This window comes from Hydra vulgaris, chromosome 03 (assembly GCF_038396675.1).
Source record: "Hydra vulgaris chromosome 03, alternate assembly HydraT2T_AEP".
NCBI lineage: Eukaryota > Metazoa > Cnidaria > Hydrozoa > Anthoathecata > Hydridae > Hydra > Hydra vulgaris.
In genome coordinates this window covers 21887501-21908163 of record NC_088922.1, presented here as the reverse complement: position 1 = coordinate 21908163, position 20663 = coordinate 21887501, and the positions used below count along the sequence as shown (strand labels likewise).

Below are 20663 nucleotides of genomic sequence, written 5' to 3'. Positions count from 1 at the left end.
AGTTTGTTTAATATCTAGCTAATATTTTTTTCCTTATGTATATAAAGCTGTAGTTAAAGAAATAGGATTGATTAAATAATAAGACTCCTCCCCTATAGCATAGTGTGGTGTTCACTTTTAGAAAAAGCAAATTAAAATCATTTTTACAGAAAATGAAAGACAAATGCAGGGTAAAAGATTACTACATCTGTCCAACAACATCTGTAGAGTAGTCCAAGATCATCTGTACACTTTTGTCTAAGATCATCTGTAATTTCTCTTTACTCAAACAACATCTGTCCAATATTATCTAGAAATTCAATGACCCCTAACAACATCTTTAGGAAGATGTAACTACATCTAGGAATTTTTTCCAAGTCTAATTACATCTGGAAGAATTTCCTCCATATGTAATTACATCTGAAAAAAACCATATATGAAACTACATCTGATTAAAATAATGCATTATAATTTAATAATTTCATAAAATCCTGTAGTTATATTTAATATAATTGAAAAGATGTAACTACATCTGTAAAATTTCCAAATGTAGTTGCACAAATGTTACCTCCTAACATTTAAATACCTCAGTGTATTTAGAGATGTTGTTGGGCAGATGTATTTATACCTCATTATATTTACAGATGTTGTTCGACAGATGTTATTAGACATAGCAAAAACTGATTTTTTGTTTTGTTTTGTTAAAATACCTCTTTAAAGCTGAGAGGGCCACTACAGACGACAAGGCTACTTAATTGTGGTTAAAACCCTCTCTCAACTCTATAACTCCAAAACGTGAACTTTGATGAACTAGGCCGCTGCGCGGAGAAACAAATTAAGAGCGGTACTACCAGGGACATGACGGGAATCAAACACGGAACCTCTCGCTTATGAAGTAAGCACTCTACCACTTCACCACTACCACATTTACCCTGACCCAAATGCAAACAGCCAAAAAAAGGCCAAAATTCTGAGGGCTGATGTATATGCTCAAAAGCTATGCACAAAAGTTTAATTGAGATAGAGTTTTTCATAACTATGTGCCAGTTTTTCTAACATTAAAGTTTAACGGATATAGAATTTAAGTTTTTTTTCTTGTGTTTTGCTATTTATATTTGTATCAATAAAATTTAAAAAAAAATTCACACTTATTACACTACTTCTGTAAAACTAATTAAGCATTTTACAATGTATTTAACTGATGACATAAAAGTTTAATCAAGTTAATTAATTATACTTTTTTCACACTCGATTACTAAATATTATACTTAATTACCGCTATAAATTATAAATATAAAGAGTACTCATGATTCTTAAATAAAAAAAATAACTTTAAAATTACAAAAAAATATTTTAATTGCAAAAAAATATCTAAAGAATAACTACAGTATTTTAAACTTCAATTCGCTTGCAAATTAATAGAAAAGCAGTGTCAGAGAGCATGAAATAACAAATTATTGGACTTGTCAGATCAAAGAATCATAACAACGTTGAAATTGGTAAACTTATGGGTGTTTCTGAATTTTGCGTGTGAAAAATAGTGAAAACCTGGGAGCTAACAGGTAACATTGTTGACATGCCTCGTTCTGAAAGACCACTGAAGCTTAGTGACCATGACAAAAGTAGCATATTCAGAACCAGTAGAAAAAATTCTAGACTCAGCAACAAAAAGCTAGCTCATATTCAACCAATCCTTTTCTAATTGAAATATAACCAAAGAACTTGTTAAAAACACACTTGAAACATATTTGATTCCATCAACAAGGCAATTTACAGCAGAAGCAAGCAATACATCTTCCAGCAAGATGGGGCTCCAGCACACACAGCACATAGTATAACAAACTGGTTTACCACAAAGAAGATCAGTTTGTTGCCTTGGTGCCCTAGGTCACCAGATATCAACCCAATATAAAATATTTCATTATGGATCGACAATCAATTGTTAAATTATCAAATTCAATCAACTGAGCATTTGTAGCAATTTCTGAACAAGTACTGGTTAAAAGTGCCACATGAGGTGTGCATGAAATTAGTTGAATCAATGCAGAGACGAGTTCTTCTTTGCTATCAAGCCAAAGAGGACTCTTTAAAAATTATTTTTTTTTTTTTAAATTTTTTGTGTTCTAAACCTCGATTAAACTTTTGTGTTCTAAATCTCGATTAAACTTTTGTGTTCTAAAACTCAATTAAACTTTTATGCAACTCATTTTATGGTTATATGTTTTATTTATGTTTATTTAATTTTTTTGAATTATTTTTTTAACTATTTTATCTTATTAATGTTAATTGTATAACTAGTTGTCGGAATTTTTTTAATAAGAATTTACAAAGTTTTTTTACCTTAATTCATTTTTATTAGATTGACAATCCAGTTGCTATTCTAACACAGGATACATCTCGATCTTTTTTAAACACCTCAAATGAAAAAGACAAGTATACGGTAACTTTTTTGTTTATTTATTGTTTTGTAGTTTTTCCTCTTTTTTTTTTTCAAGTTTTTTTTTACTTTTGATAAATTTTAATTTTGCCCTTAGTGAGAGTTAACAAAAACCTTAAATTGTCCAACGCACTCAACAATTGTTATTTTCTTTCTTCATTATATGAAGAAAAGAAATACTAGTTGCAATTTCAAAATTGGCTTTTTTATCTGCTGTATTTATAAAAATAAAAAGCAACAGAATGTATGAAATTCTCAAACATTACTATGTGATAAACTAAACTGATATTTCGTTTTAGTTTAAAGATAGTACATCAGTATAGTATATATACAGTATTGTATTTGTGTACTAAATATACTCTGAAAAAAAAAACTAAAATAAAAAATAATAACTCAGCATTTTATCTGTTGTGTTCTTAATAAAAAATAATTAAAAATTTTTTTTTTTTTTGAGATTTTAATATTTTATGGAAAAAAAAAATTTTTTTCAGTTATTTTTTTTCAGCTACTTTTTAACACTCTAAAAACTTTTTAAGTACAATCAGAGAAAAAGTTTTAAAGGTACACTCAGAGAAAAGTTTTTTAGGTCACTCAGGGAAAAGTTTTTTAGGTACACTTAGAGAAAAGTTTTTTAGGTACACTCAGGGAAAAGGCTAGTTAGAGATTGTAACTCTGGGAAAACTTGTTTTTGTATTAAAGCTTTTTTTACTTTGTATGTAAATACTTACAATTAAATTATTTATTTGATTTTTGTCTCTTCGATTCCTTAAACTAGAAGTCTTTATTTTGCATAACACATCTTTAAGAAAAAGCTTTAAAGTTTTCACTATTTCTATGTTAATATGGTTAAATCTGTTTAGAAATTGAAGTCAATGATAATTTATTAATGAACCATATGCCTAAAAAGTCTACTCTTTTTTAACATTTATTACCATAACAAAAAAAACTTTCCAAGTTATCATTAGATAAAAAACAACTATGTAAATTTATATATATGCCATGTATATATATATATATATATATATATATATATATATATATATATATATATATATATATATATATATATATATATATATATATGACATGTAGATATATATATATATATGCAGAAAATAAAACTTATATATATTTATATATATATATATCATGTATATATATATATATATATATATATATATATATATATATATATATATATATATATATATATATATATATATATATATATATATATATATATACATATGTATGTATATATATATATATATATATATATATATATATATATATATATATATATATATATATTGGGTGCATTAAACGCCTCTAGGGTCTAATAAACCTGTTAGCTGTGTCTATGGCTGTATTAGTTAATGTATGTACACTTTGAATGAAAAGAAAAATAAAAAAATGGAAAAGGTTTTAATATAAAAAAATATATATCTAGAAATTTAAAAGATTAATTTTTAAACAAGCTATATAAAAAACTATAAAAGATTAACCATTAAGTTATTTTTGTACTTTTTGAAAAAAATTTTAAATTTTAATGTACTTCTTCAATTAATGTAATGGTTTTAAAATTTAGATGACATCTAAAAGTTAAGGTAGCAAAACTATAAGAAACTTTTTATTGCAATATAAGACTCTTTTGCATGCTATTCAAGAGAATACATTTGTAATCAGTTAATTTGTAACTTTTTACATATAAATACATTGGTGGGACAGAAAAATTTGTACAAAAAGAAAGTAAAGTATGTTTTTGTATTAGAAAAAAAGATCTTTATTTATTTTTAATCACAAATTTAATTAACTTTTGCAAGAGCCAGTCAGATATTAGTAAAACTATTTTAAGAGCCAATCAGTTATCAGTAAGACTATTTTAAGAGCCAATCAATAAAACTATTCAAACTATTTTTTCTTTTCCAATGTGTTTTAATCAGTACTTAGTAACTTGGTTTAAACCCAAACTAAAAAGAGCTATGTTTAGAGCTTTAGAAGTTTTTAAAGTTTTTTTTGTTTTGCTTTTTTACCAACTTAATTTTCAAAACTTCAAAACCTCTTTTTTTTAGAAATTTCTTGTTAAAATATTTAAATTAAAATTAAATTAAAATATTTATCTGCTGTTCAACTATTATTAGTATTATTATTAAATGAATTTTATGTTATTGCCTTATTATATAATTTAATTTTTTAAATTACATTAAATTATTTTACCTAATTTAAGTTTACTCTAAAATGAAATAACTCTAAAATGTGAACTTAAATAAACAAGGCCTGCACAGTGGCCTTTCACATTTTAGAGTTATAGAGTATATAATAAACAGGCCGCTGCGCCCCTAGTAGTACCATGCTCAAATTGAGCGTGATACTACCAGAGGCATAATAGGAATTGAACTCCGAACTTCTCGCTTTTAAAGCCCTCTACCACTACAGCGCTACTGCAAATAAACTAAATATACTTACATAATTAACTAACTCATGAGTTGTGAGTTACTTAATTATTTGGGTATATTAACTTTATTTAACAGTCTTTTTTTATAATTTAAAACATTAATAATACTTATAGAATATTGTATTATAGGTTATTATATTTATAAATTAATTCTCAATGATATTTCATTTAATATTTACAGTTAAATAAAAATAGAGTTTCAGGCATTGTTTTGATAAAATTTACTTTGATCAGACATTTTTCAAAAAAAACATTTGAAAAGACTGGTCAAAATAAGTGTTTTTAAAACATTTTTGTATTACATACTATTAGCACTGACTCCTTTAATCATAGAAAATAAAGTTTCAGGGTAAATATTATAAAAATTTTAGTTGCCATATTTTTTATATATTTTTTTTTTAAAGTTTTTTTTAAAAGCTACTCAGTTGGAACAAATGACAAGCGATTATCAAGAGATTCAGCAGGAGAAAGAAATTTTAAAGGAAACTTTAAAGCGGAAAAGAGAGGTTTTTTTTAATTTTTTCAATAAAGATTTTTTTGAAGTATTCCTCTTCATTTTATTTGTATTTTAAAAGTATTAATAATAATAATAACAGGAATTTTTTTCTTTTCTTTTTTTTTGAAAGTCATTGCTCTTATGTTTACTAACACAAGCCTTTTTTTCTTTTTGATACTAATATCTTTAGAGTATTGGATCTTTATTTTGTGAGAACATACATAAATAAATTTTGTGAGGTCAAATGTAAATATTTGCTTCTCTAGTAATATTATGATCTAAATAAATTTTGTGAGGTCATATGTAAATATGACCTCACAAATAAAAAAAATAAAAATAAAATAAAATAAAAAATATGTAGTTTAAGCAAAATCGTTGTAAATTGTAAATTTAATTTGTTAAATTTAAGTAAATTTGTTATCATGACAGTCAAACTGTTGAATATATAAAAAGATTAAATATGCTACACCTTGAAAAGTTTCATTTATAATAACCATATTACATCTATTGCAGAAATAGCATCTGCTAAGGTTATTTTATTTTATTGAACTCACCATTTTCATGTTGCTAATTCCATCCTCTGCCACTATAGTTTTCTTATCTGACCTTGCATGAAATTTTGTTGTCATATTTGGGCTAGTTTTTTTAATGAGGTCTCTGTTTTAGACAAGATCCAAAAATTCATTGTAAATGTTGGACCTGTTCTAGCTTTTTTTTTTTTTTTTACTCACAAACACTACCATGGTCACTGCACAGGCAAGCCATTATCACATGTTCCATCAACCAAAACTTGATCTTGTATGATTCATCATTTAGCAAATTCAGTTACATCTTTTTACTGTAGCCGCTCCTTTATATTCAAAAATTTTTTGTTTATTTAGTTCCTTGAACATTTGTGCTTTGGAATTCCATCTTGGCTTCATGTTTTCCTAACTTATACAATTTACATTTTTTACAAATCATTTGTCAACTTATACAAATAACTTATACAATTTATATATATTATATAATATATATATATATATATATATATATATATATATATATATATATATATATATATATATATATATATATATATATATATATATAATGCTTACAGTAGTTACATATTTCAAATAGAATTCTGTCAATTCTGCTATCAATACAATTTAAGTCAAACTCTGAAAACGTATATAACAAGCAGCGAGTACTAAATCAAATGATTAAATGATTATTAAATGTTTTAAACAGAAAAGGTAGTTTAAGTCTGCTTTGCTTTACTTTTTTATAATGGTTTTTTGATAATTAGTTAATATTGGATTTTAAAAGACATTAATAGTTTGCTAATCTAAAGCAAATAAAAGTTCTTGTCAATTTTATGGTGTTCTTTTTCTGTTGCAGTGAAAACTTCTAAAAAGGCTTGATATAAATCACTCATTGCTATAAAAGTATAAAGTATATGTATGTATGTATGCATGTATGTATGTATGTATATAGCATACATACATTATAATATAGCAACCACCCATTGTTGGATTATATTTACTGCTTTTTTCCAATTGCCTTTTTTTTCTTTATTAAAAATCATTCTTAATAATTCTCTTAGTTTAAACATTTTTAATAAGACTGTAATTTTTAACAATTCTATTAACTTTGTGTTTCGATTTTTTTTTTGTGATAATGATAGCCACTGTATAATTCTGTTAAAAAATATATTACAATGATGTTAATTTAGTATAATTATGTTAAATTATGTTACAAATAGGTAATTCCTGAACTACATAATCAAGTCAAACTCTATGAAGAAAAGTACAAAGACTTACAACAGTTAAAAGATATGGAGCAAAAAGTCCAAGAGTTGAAAAATGAGTTAGCTTGGGCCATTGTTCGTGATAAACAAATCGTAAGTCATTTTTATGAGAGATTTTTGCAGTTTTATTTATGATACCTCCTATATGCCAAGGTCTGACATTTAAAACCAAAATTGATATTTGGTGAAATTCCTCTTTTTGCATTTAATAATTCAAAAAGAAAAAAGTTACTGTCAAATAAATTTAGATGCTGCTTATTTTTTAGCTGTGGTTTTAGATAAACATCTCAATTGGTTTTAAATAAACATCTCAATTGATCTGACTTGGTTCTGTAATCCTGCTTATCTTTTTAGGCATACAATTTTTTTTTTCCATTCTTCTGTTTAGTTATCCTATTTAGCTATTCTATTTAGTTATTAGTTAGGCATATTAAATTTCAGTTAAGAATTGCTCTTCTGTTCCTTAGTTATATTAAAGTTGAATAAAAGTCAATAACTTTAGTATTAATCTAAAAATTTTTAATGTGTATTGACTTTATTTGATATTTTTTAGTTTTTAGTTTGAGATGTTGACAAATAAAAAATATTTTTAATAAAATTATACCTATTATTAAAGTACTTCAAATCTTATTTAAAAATATTTAATTTTACTTTTATTAAAAATGCATTTATTTTTATAACACAACTTGAATTTTTTGCCATGTTTCCATTTTTTATTTTTTTTTCAGTATATTTATTAAAATATTTTTTTCTAACTGTAGGAAGTTTCAGATATTGAACAAGAATTGCTTAGATATCAAGTCAAGGTCCCCAACTATAAAACTCATCTAACAGATACAGAGGTGGTTTTTATTTGTTATTAGTGTATTTGACTAATTTTTATTTGACACTTTGAACGAACTTTAACTTTTTTATATTTTAACAATTTGAATTTTAAATTCAGGCCAAACTTGAAGCATCTCAAAAAAGTTTAGAGAAGCACCAAAAGGAAATAATTTTGTATGCAGAGGAAGTAAATGTAATACTAAATGAAAAAACGCATTTGGAGAAAAACCAAAGAGAAATTCGTAATGTATTCAAACAAGCTCAGGTTTTAAAACCTTTCATGTTTTCTTTTATAGTTAAGGTGTTAATGATATAAATAAAAGAAAAAAAAATTTGTTAATGATTGGGTTCGCTTCACTTTATAGAATGCATGCAAAGAGATTGAATCACAAATCAAGCAGGTAATGGTAGATAAAGAATCATTAATCAAGGAAATTGAAACCATTCGAAATGCGTAAGCCTTTTTAATATTTTGTATGTTTAAAGTATGAGTAATTGAAAAAAATTAATTTGAAGATTTAGAGGTATAATCAAAAACTTTATTAAATGTTGTAGTGGTGTAGTGGTAGAGCGCTTGCTTCATAAGCATGATGTTTTTATTTCTATCACCACCACGTCCCTGGTAGTCCTGTGCTCAACTTGTTTTTTTGTGCAGCTGTCTTGTTCATAAAGGTTTGTGTTTCGGAGTTAGGAGAGGGTTGTAACCACAATTAAGGTAGCTTCCTTGATTGTAGTGGCTTTCATAGCCTTGGGGAGGTGAATTAACATTAAAAAAAAGCCTCAAGAGCCTATGGCAGTGATATTTTGAGTCAGGGTTAGCTTCTTGTAACTTTTACCTAGTAAAGTTGATCCTAAAAGCCAGGTGCTAAGATTTTACTGGATTACATGTTACTTGTAATTGTGGGTGATTGTGGCGATCATGAACTTGACCTGTCCTAAAGTAGTTAAAAGAAGTTAATTTTGTAAGCAATAATCTAACATATAGTTAGTAGAATTTAAGTATACATTAAGAAAAACATTATATCTAAGGGAAGCCAATAATTAGTGTGAACATTCGGTTATTTGGTTATTTTTTGTAAATTTATTTCATTTTTTGCAATAAAAATATTAAAAGATATGCTCTTCAATATAATGTAGTTTATTTTCAGAAAGATTATGTTAAAGTAATGTTTAATCACAAAAATGCGTTTTATACTACCCTGCATCATTTTCACTGTGAGTCACTGTGTGTATATATAAATATATATATATATAAATATATATATATATAAATATATATATATATATATATATATATATATATATATATATATATATATATATATATATATATATAAATTTTGACTACAATAGTAATGGTATACTTTATGTATATTTATACTTCATATTTTATCCTTATATTGTATCTATACTGAGAACTTAAGTCTACATAAAATCTCAATCAAAACAGATGGAGGTGCTCCCATATACATTGAGTAATGGGTTTGGTTATGGACATGTATGTAAAGTTCAAGTTAATATAATGTTTAAATATATTAAAATATATATCAAGTTTTGATATTTTTTTTAACATTACTATTTCACCATTGCCACTGTTTTACTTTTAATTGAAAACTCCGGCAACACCTTATAAATTTTGATTTATACAGTTTATTTACCCTTTTATAAAATTTTTTGTTTATTAAATAGCGTTGAAACCTTTCTCAATAAATATACCTTAGTGGCCAAAGTGTTTAGCTTGTAGCTTATATGTCATTCTATATAGCATTTTGTTAATTAAATAGTTTTGAAATTTTCGTCAACATGTCTATATGGCCTAAGTGGTTAGCTTGCAGAGTTTCTGAAAAAAAGCACCGTGGTTCAAATCCTACACTGGCACCTTTTTTTTTTCAAATCTTTCGAAAATAAGAGAATTTTTAAAAAAGCCAAAAGTTTCTAAAACCATCTAAACACCAGGAGAAAAATTTGTTGTGCATATTTCATGATAGTGATGTGCTCAGGTAATTAATCCTTATAAGCTGCAAATGGTCTGATAAAAAAATTATGGTCTGAAACTTAATTAAAAAAAAATTTAATAAGACAGTCAGACTACTCCAGAAGGTGCTGCTGTGAAGGCAGGAAAAAAAAAAAAAAAAAAGGAAAGAAAAGCTTGTACCTAGAAAAAACTTTAAAGCTTTATTTTAGCAATTAAAGGTTTTTTTTGCCATATTTATTTTTTTGCTATAAATATATATTCAGCCAGATTGAAAAAATTGAAAGTGAATTGTGTTAAGAAGCGGATTTGAACCCTTGCCAAATGAGACCGATGGCAGTGTATTAAACCACCATTCCATCGTGTAATTGTAAAAGAAACCATTTTATAAACTCTTATGCCGATTGCAATTAAACAACCTTTTTCAAACGGGTTTGAAAATTGAAATAAGCGCATTTTTATTGCATCTAATATAATATAATATAGCAATAAACAAAAATGTTATATGCAAATGTGAAAATCCACTTAATGTTTTATACCGGATCATGTGTAATATACTGAATCATGTGTAATATACCGGATCATGTGTAATATACCGGATCATGTGTAATATACCGGATCATGTGTATATACCGGATCATGTGTAATATACCGGATCAAGTGTAATATACCGGATCATGCGTAATATACCGGATCAAGTGTAATAAAAGATAACTTTTTTAATAACTACAAGTTTTTTGCTTAAATTGTTTTGTTTTGAATTTTTGTATTTATGTCATTGTATTTTAAAAATTGTCTAACCTAAAAGGAAAATTTAAAACTTAAATTTTAGATTTGTTAAAATTAAAAATCAAATAGAAAATCTCTTTTAAGCTCTACGTATACTGAAAAGGTGCGCATAGTAATTTTTTTTAAACAATTTTTCAGAATGAGTTATTTAACTAAAAAATATTGAAGTAAATAAGAAATAGGTATAAAAATGATCCATTTAGAATAGATAAGTATGGAAATGGTCGGTTTGGTTAAGTCCCTAATTTTAAGGGCCTGGAAAGCTAGGATATATAAATAATGATATATAAATAAGGAAAAAGTATAGAAAAGGTCAGTGTGGAATAGGTTTACAAAGAACTGTATTTATAATATGTATCTGGACTTATCCTTTATAGATGTATTATGAGAATTAGGAGTAAAAAATGATTCACATAATAAAGGTAATTTTAGCAGCAGATTTTGTATTCAGTTTTTAAAAACTTTTTAAAAATAAAATTAAAATAACTTTTATATTACTATTTTTTGAAATTCAGAATTGTATAGAGCACATTTAGAGTGTAGGAGCAAAGTAGTTTTAAAAACAATGTTTCTGGACCACTCTAAAATATATATACACACATACAAACACAATCCTACATTAATTCAAACGGTTTTCTAGTAATAAATATCTTTCATACATAAACATAAACTGCCTGCATAAACTCTCAGTCAATAAATGTGTTGAAGCCATTTTCTTTTTCTGCATTTTTTTAAAGAAATATTAAACCACTTTTAAAGTTAAGAAAACAAAGAAAAAAGTTGAAGTTAAAGCAGTTGACAGAAGACTTAAAAAATGTATGAGTCAGAAACACTTGAAGGGGAAAAAAAACCCAATGCAGTCATGTTCGAGGATAAAAACTAGATAAATATTTTTTATTCGTGAAGGAACAGTTACGGTAAAGGGATAGCTGAATAAGGTGTCTTTCAAGATTGAGTTTTGATTAATGAAACATAAATAACTTGAGTAGCAACCATTTATTTGAGAAAAGAGATGAATTTTTATGACAATAAGGTTGCAAGAGAATGGAACCTTAGTAGAGGCAACCTTAGTTGATGCTAACTCTATAATGGATTTTATATATGGTTTCTGTAACAGGTCATTAGCAAATGATAATCCAAGAAGACATAAACTAGAAAACCCAGTGTTATCAAGAGTGTTATCAATATAGAAATATCAACAATATTTCAATTATTATCAGCATATTGCATAAAAAGTAATATTTTGTGGGTAGCTAAATCTGCATTTATTGGTATATAAAAGTTAAGAAAGGGTTGTAACAATAATAACCAAAAAAAAAGCAGTAGCCTCCCTAACTGTAGTGACCTCTTTTGGCTTGTGGAGAGTATTTACAGTAAAAAACAACTTAAGCAACTTTGTTTTGCACAATTTAAGTTTTTAAATTCTGACTTTATTCCAGAAAGTTTTTTCAAAAAATAAAAAAAAATATTTTAAAAAAAAAACGATTCAAGAACAATAAAAAAAAAAAGCAAAAACATTTATTAAAAACAAAAACTTTCTATATTATTATGTTTTATGTTTTAATTTTTTCAATTCTTTTTTTATTTTATTTCAAGCTTAAGCTATGTACTGTTTTATAATGCTTGCAGCATACCTAAGATGTTATGCTTGCAGCATACCTAAGCTGTAATGCTTGCAGAATACCTAGACTGAAGCTATAGAGGTATTTATTTATGCGTGTATATATTTGTTTACTTACTTTTATTAAAGTGCTAAAAGAGATGTTGAATTTGAACAAAGACAGAGGGAAGTACTATTATCTGAAAAGAAACGCTCTGTGCAGCAGCTTCAGTTGCAGTTAAATACTACAAATCAACAAATGCAACAAATGTCAATGGAGATAAGGAAAAGACAAGAATCCAAAAATAAGTTACTGTAAGAATTTTTGTTTTAGGAATCTTTTCTTTTTTTTCATTTTATTTTTGGAAAATAAGGTGTTGCTAAATCATTTAATTTTATTTTGCAATTAAATTTTTGATTTGTAATTGTAACTTGTACTTGTATCAGAATTAAAATTTTTATAGCATTTATTAGTTACTAAGTAAATAATAGGTGTTGTTTAAATCCTGAGATCCTTTCTATGATATCCAATCTTCCGTTTAAATACTTATATGGTTTAAAAAATCAACCAATTAAAATTTGTTAGAGCAGAATAAAGTTTGTTTAAATATTGTTTAAGGAAATTTATTTATTAATGATTTTTTATGATTATTTATAAAAATGTAAAAGGAACTTTAAATAATTATATAATGTCTCCTTTTTTTTACATAACTTTTTTTCTACAAAAAAATTAGATGGGAACTTATTGATATGTTCTTCTCATTTTAAATTTAAAAATGCTGACTTTACAAACTTGATTCCAAAATTAATTTTTAATCTATTATAAAACTATTGTTGTTTTTGCCTCAATAAAACACTGTTTAATGCATTTTATTTTTTAAAAAACAGAAAAGTTGTAGAAACTTTTCTCTGATGCAAACATTTTAAAAGTATAACTTAAATTTGAAAAAAAAATTAACATTTTGATAAACATTTATATAATTTTAATTAAATAATGTCAATGAAAATAAAATTATGGGCAGGTGAGGCTCTTTAGCCGTGGTGAAGGCAACTTTCCTAGGAGAAGGAAAACTCAAATAAAAATTCCCAACTTAAGAGTAGATGAATCTTTGATGGGATAGTAATCTACCTACTGATGGGATAATAATCTACCTAGTGATGGGATAATAATCTACTTAGTGATAGGATAGTAATCTACCTAGTGATGGGATAGTAATCTGCCTAGTGGTAGGATAATAATCTACCTAGTGATGATATCAATAAAAATACTCAATCCTGACTAGCAAAACAGGTTAAAATCTAAAAGGTCGTCAAGTTGTAAAAAAATTTTTTAAATTTTTTATGTCATATCAATATGATATTGGCAGGAAAACTGTTGAAGTCACACAAGTTAAGCAGATTAGATATAAAAAAAATGATTAAACAAATGTTAAATTAAACTTTAATTTTTATAAACATTTATTGCAATTATGTTGAAACAGCAATTAACATTAAAGTCATAAATATTGTTAACATTAAAGTGATAAACATTCTTAACATTAAACTCGTAAACATTGAATGTTAAAATTTAATAGCAGTTTATAAATTTAATCATTTTTGTTGGAAATTTTTATGGCTGGCACTAATGTAATTCTTTATTACTTAGAAATGATATTAGAGATACTAAAAAACTTGTTGATAATAAACGAAACAAACTTCAAAGTTTGGAATCAAATCAAAAAGATCGATTATCTGTTTTTGGAAAATCAACAGCTGCAATTTTAGATGGTATTAACGAAGCTATGAGACACGGGCGGTTTCAAAAAAAGCCAGTTGGTCCATTAGGTTTGTTTATATAGTTTTATTATGGTTTTTCTTGGTATATTTGAAAAACATCATGTGTTATAAACCTTCATTCATAGATGCTGTTCACCCATACCCTAATCTTCAGACGTCATATTGAAATAGGGATAGGTGATGGATTTAGTGCATACATTGACTGGAGATTAAGATTATATAATTTTACAATATCTATGCAAATTTTGATACAATGTTATATTTTTATATTTAGGATCATTGGTAAAAATTAAAGATTATGCATGGGTTTTGGCAGTGGAAAAATGTATTGGTCAAGCTATGCCATCTTACGCTTGTGACAATGGTCAAGACATGATAGTTTTAAAACAAATTTTTAATCAAAAATGTGGTAGAGACAAACATCCTTCTATTATCGTCAGCCCGTTTTCTGTGAGTTTTTCTATTTTTTTAAATTTCAATAACATTTATTGTTATCTTATTTTGATACCTGAATTATATTAGCGGAGTTAGTACAATAATAATATATATGTTAATATATACAATATTAATAAGTTCCATCAACTAAAACTTATTCTCACTTGACTTGTCATTCATTAAAGTCTTATTCTTTTACTGTGCCTGTCTCTGTATGCTTTAAAAGTATCTCTGATATTCATGTTTTCCTGACTCATACAACCTTCAACTTTTTAAGTCTTCTGTCAAACATTTCCTTGCTCTATTGCTCTATTCTCTTTTCTAGTAACTCCCAACTTAATAGTGGTTGCTTGCAGCCTTGTTGGTAGTGAATCAGAATGAATAAAATAAAATAAAAAAATTAAGTTAACACAATAAAATAATTAAGTTAACACAATAGTTAACACAATAAAATCTAAAAAGTAATAATAAAGATCTTTTGAGTATTTAAAACATATTAAGATCATATATTATTTACCTGAATACATACAATAAAGCAATAAATAATTAGTTTTTTTAAAAACAGAGTTGTTATAATCAATAATTATTTATAAAATAGCAATTGTTATAATAATTTTTAAATGAGAAAAACTTTTAAAGTTTTTTTGGATATTAAATATCAAGAAACTTTTAAAATTAAGTGTTGAAAATATTTATTTTTATATTTTTACAGAATGAAATTAAATTATTGTTATTATATTTCATTATCTTTTAAGTATTTAAAACATGTATGAAGTACTTTACTTGAACCAGATAAACTTTACCTGAACCAGATAAAGGTTGTTTTAAAACATGTATAAAGATCAATATATTAAACTAAAAATAAACTAAAAATTTTTTTTTTCATTTGTTTTCTTCTAGGATGGAATTTATGATACAAGCCGTAATGTAAGCATTGTTAGCAATTATTTATATACTTTGAGGGGCATTAATAGAAATTGTGGGGAACTTTATTTTTACTAATACAAAATAGAATGGTCATGTGACAAATAGTCTCTGTTTTTCAATTTTGTTTACATAATATAGAAATAACTTTTAACCTTTACCTTTTTGTAATTTTTAATCAGGTTTTAAAAACGTTTTTTAGAGACCAAATCCTTCAACCTACCCAAGTGTTATGGATTTACTGGAGTTTGAAAACAGTGTTGTTGCAAATACATTTATTGATCAGGTATATTTGAATTAGTGGGAAATTTAAAGTTATCAGGTTTGATATTTATTTTATTTTATCTTGCTAGTTTTTAAGTTTATTTACTTTCCCCCTTTTTGCAATGATAATAGTATCATGATGATTAAAATCACTTGATAAATTGTAGGTAATTGCTCTAAATAGGCTTTAAAAATATTTGTCTTATTTTTTTATAAATTGTTTTTAAAGTTTGTAATTCTAAAGGAAAGTACTAACAAAGATAAAATTTAACACAAAGTATTATTTTTTAAACATTCCAATAATCGCATGCTTTACCTGAGTATATCAAATAATCATATGCTTGGTCTGAGTATGTCCAATAATCATATGCTTCTCCAAGTATATCCAATAATGAAATGCTTTGTCTAACTACATCCAATATGGTCATGCTTGGTCTAACTTACATCAAACAAAACACACACACACATACACACACACACACATATATATATATATATTTATATATATATATATATATATATATATATATATATATATATATACATATATGTACATATATATATGTATATAGGTACAGGTTCACCTGTACCTATATACATATATATATGTACATTTAGGAGATTTAGGAGTAACTCTATATCAAATCACCCAAAATTTAGAAATTTTTGAATCATGAGTTCTCATGGGTTTCATGAGTCACAGAGTTATTTTAGAAGTAGTTGAATATATTGCCTTTTATTTTATATTATATTTATTTATTTTATTATTTTATATTATATTTATTTTATATTATATTATATTTATTTTATTATTTTATATTATATTATATTTATTATTCAGAAGTAGTTGAAAATTAAATATATTGAATATAGAAGTAGTTGAATATATTGCCCCTAAGAATATACTCTGCAAACTTTGCAAACAAAGATTATCAAAAATAAAAGATCTTACAAAAAAAGAATAAAGATGAAGATTTTGAAATATCAAAGTAGATTAACAAAAATCTTTCAAAATCTGTAAAACCTTTAAAACAGTAGGAAAACAAAAAGTTGAATATTAATAAAACAGTAAAGAACTAACCAGAAAATTTGAAACTCATGTTTTGAAACATCATTGAAAAAAATGTTCTCTCAATAAAAATATGAAACAAGCATTAATAAGAGAGCTGAAAACTCTGATGAAATTATGGTAAAAGAGAAATTTCTGTGTTCTGACTAAATCACTATTGTTTATCGTTTTACACTTCCGCATCCCCAAATTGATTTATATTAGAACACAAAACAATTTTAAAGAAAACCAAGCAAAGATGGCTAATTTTTTATAACCAAGCAAAGATGGCTAATTTTATATAATGGAAAAATAGCTAAAAAGGATTTTTAGCTATTTTTCCATTATATAAAGGTAAAGTTTTATCTAAATATGACCATGTAAGCATATAAAAAAAAAAAAATTTCATAAATTAAAAAAAATTAGTTTTGCATAATTTAAAAAAATATCATGTGTTATACAAATGAAACAATCCAGATATTTAAATAAGCTTATCAAAATTTGCTTTATTAAAAGTAGTGTTGTTTACCAGGTGCAAATGGTACACATTCTATTTGTGTTTGTACTTATCTTAACATTAATGTATGCTGCACAGTGTGATGATTGAGCAGATAAAAAACTTCTCACCATGTATTTGTATGAGATTTTAAGAGAATACGAAGATGATATTAGTATCATTAATTAACATAATTACAGATCATGCAACTCTGACTTTGTGTGAACAGTATCTTGTGTTAAAAAGTAAAACTGAAATATATTTTTTACTTCTTTATATCAGATAGCAAAAGTTCATCATCTTTATATGTTGCCAAAATGACTAGTGTTTATTCCCATATAACCACATTGAAAAACCTCTGTTCCATAAGTTTTAGAATTTTTTTGAATTTTAAGCATGTTTCCTTAATATTCCAGCATTTATTGAATTCTACATCAAAAAAACTTAAATGTCAATTTTTGCCATTGTTATTTCTTATTTTACTGAAGAAAATGTTTTTTTTAAATGTCATGAAAACCTGGTTATTTTGGGAAACCAAGTCAATATTAAAATCACTATATCCTGTGAACCGCTTAACACTTTTTGCTAAAATTTAGCATGCACTGTTATTATAAATAAGAATCATGTATCAAAGTATAAAACAAAAAGGTAGACACTTTAATGGACTGATGTGGAAACACCCTTAGCTTCTTTTTAATTTTTTTTGCTTTACTATGTAAATTTATATATTTTAATTTTTTTTGCTTTACTTTGTGAAGAGAAACTTTTTCTTTTAATGTTTTCCTGTGTACTAAGTTGGTTAGAATTGTTGCTTCAGAATTTTTAGAAATCTTCTAGCAACACAATCATAGCTCCAATTATATATTTTAAGTCTTGGTTCTGCTTACTTGGCATACAAATAGCACAGCAATAAGATATGAACCTTGTCTTGATAAGCTCTGATATTTCAACATTTCTTGAACAATAATAAAATAATTTTTTGTGTAAAAAATCATTAGTATGTAATAATTTTTTATATATTTATTTATTACTAATTTTACATATATATATATATATATATATATATATATATATATATATATATATATATATATATATATATATATATATATATATATATATATAATTATCAGTCCACCAACTGTAGATGATGTGCCTAACAACAGTTGATGATGTGTCTAGCAACAGTAGGTGGTTTGCCTAGCAACAGTAGATGATGTGCTTAGCAAACCATTTGGTTTAGTAAAGTTTTAAAGTTCATATTTTTTATGCCTTCAGATTCCATATATTTCTTATTCAGTTTGCAAGTAAATTTTCAACAAGATGTTTATAAAAGTTGAGTATTTGGTATCAAGTATATAAAAATTTTTTACTTTAGTTTTTTACTTTTTTTAATTTTGTAGTGTGGGATCGAATCAATCATACTAATTGCTGACCCAAAAGAAGCAAGAGATGTAATATGGAATAATAAAATTTGCAATGTTAATAAGGTTTGTTTTATATACTTTTTTTTAATGCAACAAAACATTCATTTCTTAAGTGTTACACATAAAATTTCTAGTTTTTGTTATAAAAGTTATTAATTGTTATTTTATAATATATACATTATATATTGTTATCGTTTAAACACTTACAAAACTTTCTTTACTGAAACTGTTGACAAACATGGCTTTGCTATGCAAGTTAGCAATGATTCAAAAATGGTGTATAAATGGTGTAAATGATTTTTAAGGTGTAAAAAAGTGATAGTAGTGATAGAGTGTCTGTTTTATAAGCGAGAAGTTCTGAGTTCGATTCCTATTATGTCAACTTTTTTCTCCATTCAGTGGCCTTATTTTTTAAAATTTTTATTTTTAAGGTATTTTGAAGTTGAAGAGTTAAGAGAGGGTTGTAATAATAATAATACTTTTTTCTACTTGTATTCTGTTTTATTTTGAACTGTTTCATTAGATCTTTGTGTTTCCTGGGTAATCTGAGAAGGTTTCTTGCAGGATCTTTTTATAGTCAATCAATCAAAACTTCATTACTCATTATCAATGCTATAAAAAATCAAGTGGTCATCTAGAATATTCAAAAAGAACAGCTAAGCTGCTTGATTGACAGCAACAGCAAGCATGCATAACATTTTTTATAGTCAATTTTATTAGAGTACTAATAAAACATTTGAATTTTATTAGTTCTTTGGTTATATTTTGTTGTTGCTAATGATATTATTTGAATTTCATGCTGTATTTTGCTATGCAATGCTCTTATATCTTAAGACATTGTTTAGCATAGGAACAGCAATAAATAGACATGAAGACTAACCCAAAGTAGCGTCAGTTATTGATCAACATTTTTGCACAACAAAGTACTACTCTGAGTTGAGTTGACAATGGCTGGATATGAACTTGTATTGCATAACAGTCCTGTTTTAACATTTTAATTGACACCCTAGCCAACCGAGGTTCGGTCCAGCTGGTCCAATTGGTCCAGCCACAAATCTACAAAATAGTATCATTCATTTTTAAAAATAAAATATATTTAGAATTTTAACCTATAATGGAAAGAATCTACTGCTTTAGAATAGATTTATAGCACTGAAACTTTTTTTTAATTTTTTTTTGTTTGTTTTTTTTTTGTTTGTAAAACACACTTCAGAGTTGAATTTTAAATTTATCTTTAGAAAAGAAATAATTTCACATTTAATATAAATAAAAAAATAAATCTCCTCTTCCCATAAATTTTTATCCAGGTGTGTACAAAATTAGAAATCTTATCTCATATTTACTAACATGAAAAAAATTCATACAAAGGAAAATGGGAAAATTCAACAGTAGTATAACATTTAAAAAATTGTCATGATAATTTTGCATGGAACAATAAAAATACTCAAAAAAAAGAGGTCAATAATTTTACTGGAAAAAAAAGAGGCACTTGAAATACAATGACATGAATGTTCTTCTTCAGACGGCAGTCTAAATCAAGATACCAGAGGTTACCTCATCACTTCCTCTTGGAAACCAATATTTCTATTTTTGCATCTAAAGAAACTATTGCGTTGATTTGTTTTTGCTTTTGTTTTATTTTTAACAGTTTTATATATATATATATATATATATATATATATAATATATATATATATATATATATATATTATTATTATTATTATTATTTTATAAACATTATTAAATACACATTTCTCTCCAAACTAAATTTATTTTTTAAAAGAAATTTTTGCTGGATTGTTGTGACCAGCGTCTTCAGCTTAAAAGTTTTTATTTTTATTTTTTATATATCTTATTTTAAAAATGGCATTTCTATTTTATGTCAATGGGATAGTTTCATCTTTTTCTGACGTAAGTGTGCCAGAAATGGTGTCCAAAATTTTGTTGA

The 20663-nt window shown here is 25.4% G+C and overlaps 1 protein-coding gene across 2 annotated transcripts in view; it reads left to right on the top strand.

Moving 5' to 3' along the window:
• The window catches only part of LOC100204530 (structural maintenance of chromosomes protein 6), a 97805-nt gene that overhangs the window by 62311 nt on the left and 14831 nt on the right, over positions 1-20663 (top strand). For both annotated transcript variants that reach the window (XM_065792638.1, XM_065792639.1), the window contains exons 8-19: positions 2339-2419; positions 5276-5377; positions 7115-7252; positions 7921-8001; positions 8103-8249; positions 8350-8438; positions 12496-12660; positions 13991-14169; positions 14396-14571; positions 15457-15483; positions 15683-15766; positions 18692-18778. In XM_065792638.1, coding sequence (XP_065648710.1) covers positions 2339-2419; positions 5276-5377; positions 7115-7252; positions 7921-8001; positions 8103-8249; positions 8350-8438; positions 12496-12660; positions 13991-14169; positions 14396-14571; positions 15457-15483; positions 15683-15766; positions 18692-18778 — 1356 coding nt within the window. The remainder of the gene's footprint in view (positions 1-2338; positions 2420-5275; positions 5378-7114; positions 7253-7920; positions 8002-8102; positions 8250-8349; positions 8439-12495; positions 12661-13990; positions 14170-14395; positions 14572-15456; positions 15484-15682; positions 15767-18691; positions 18779-20663) is intronic.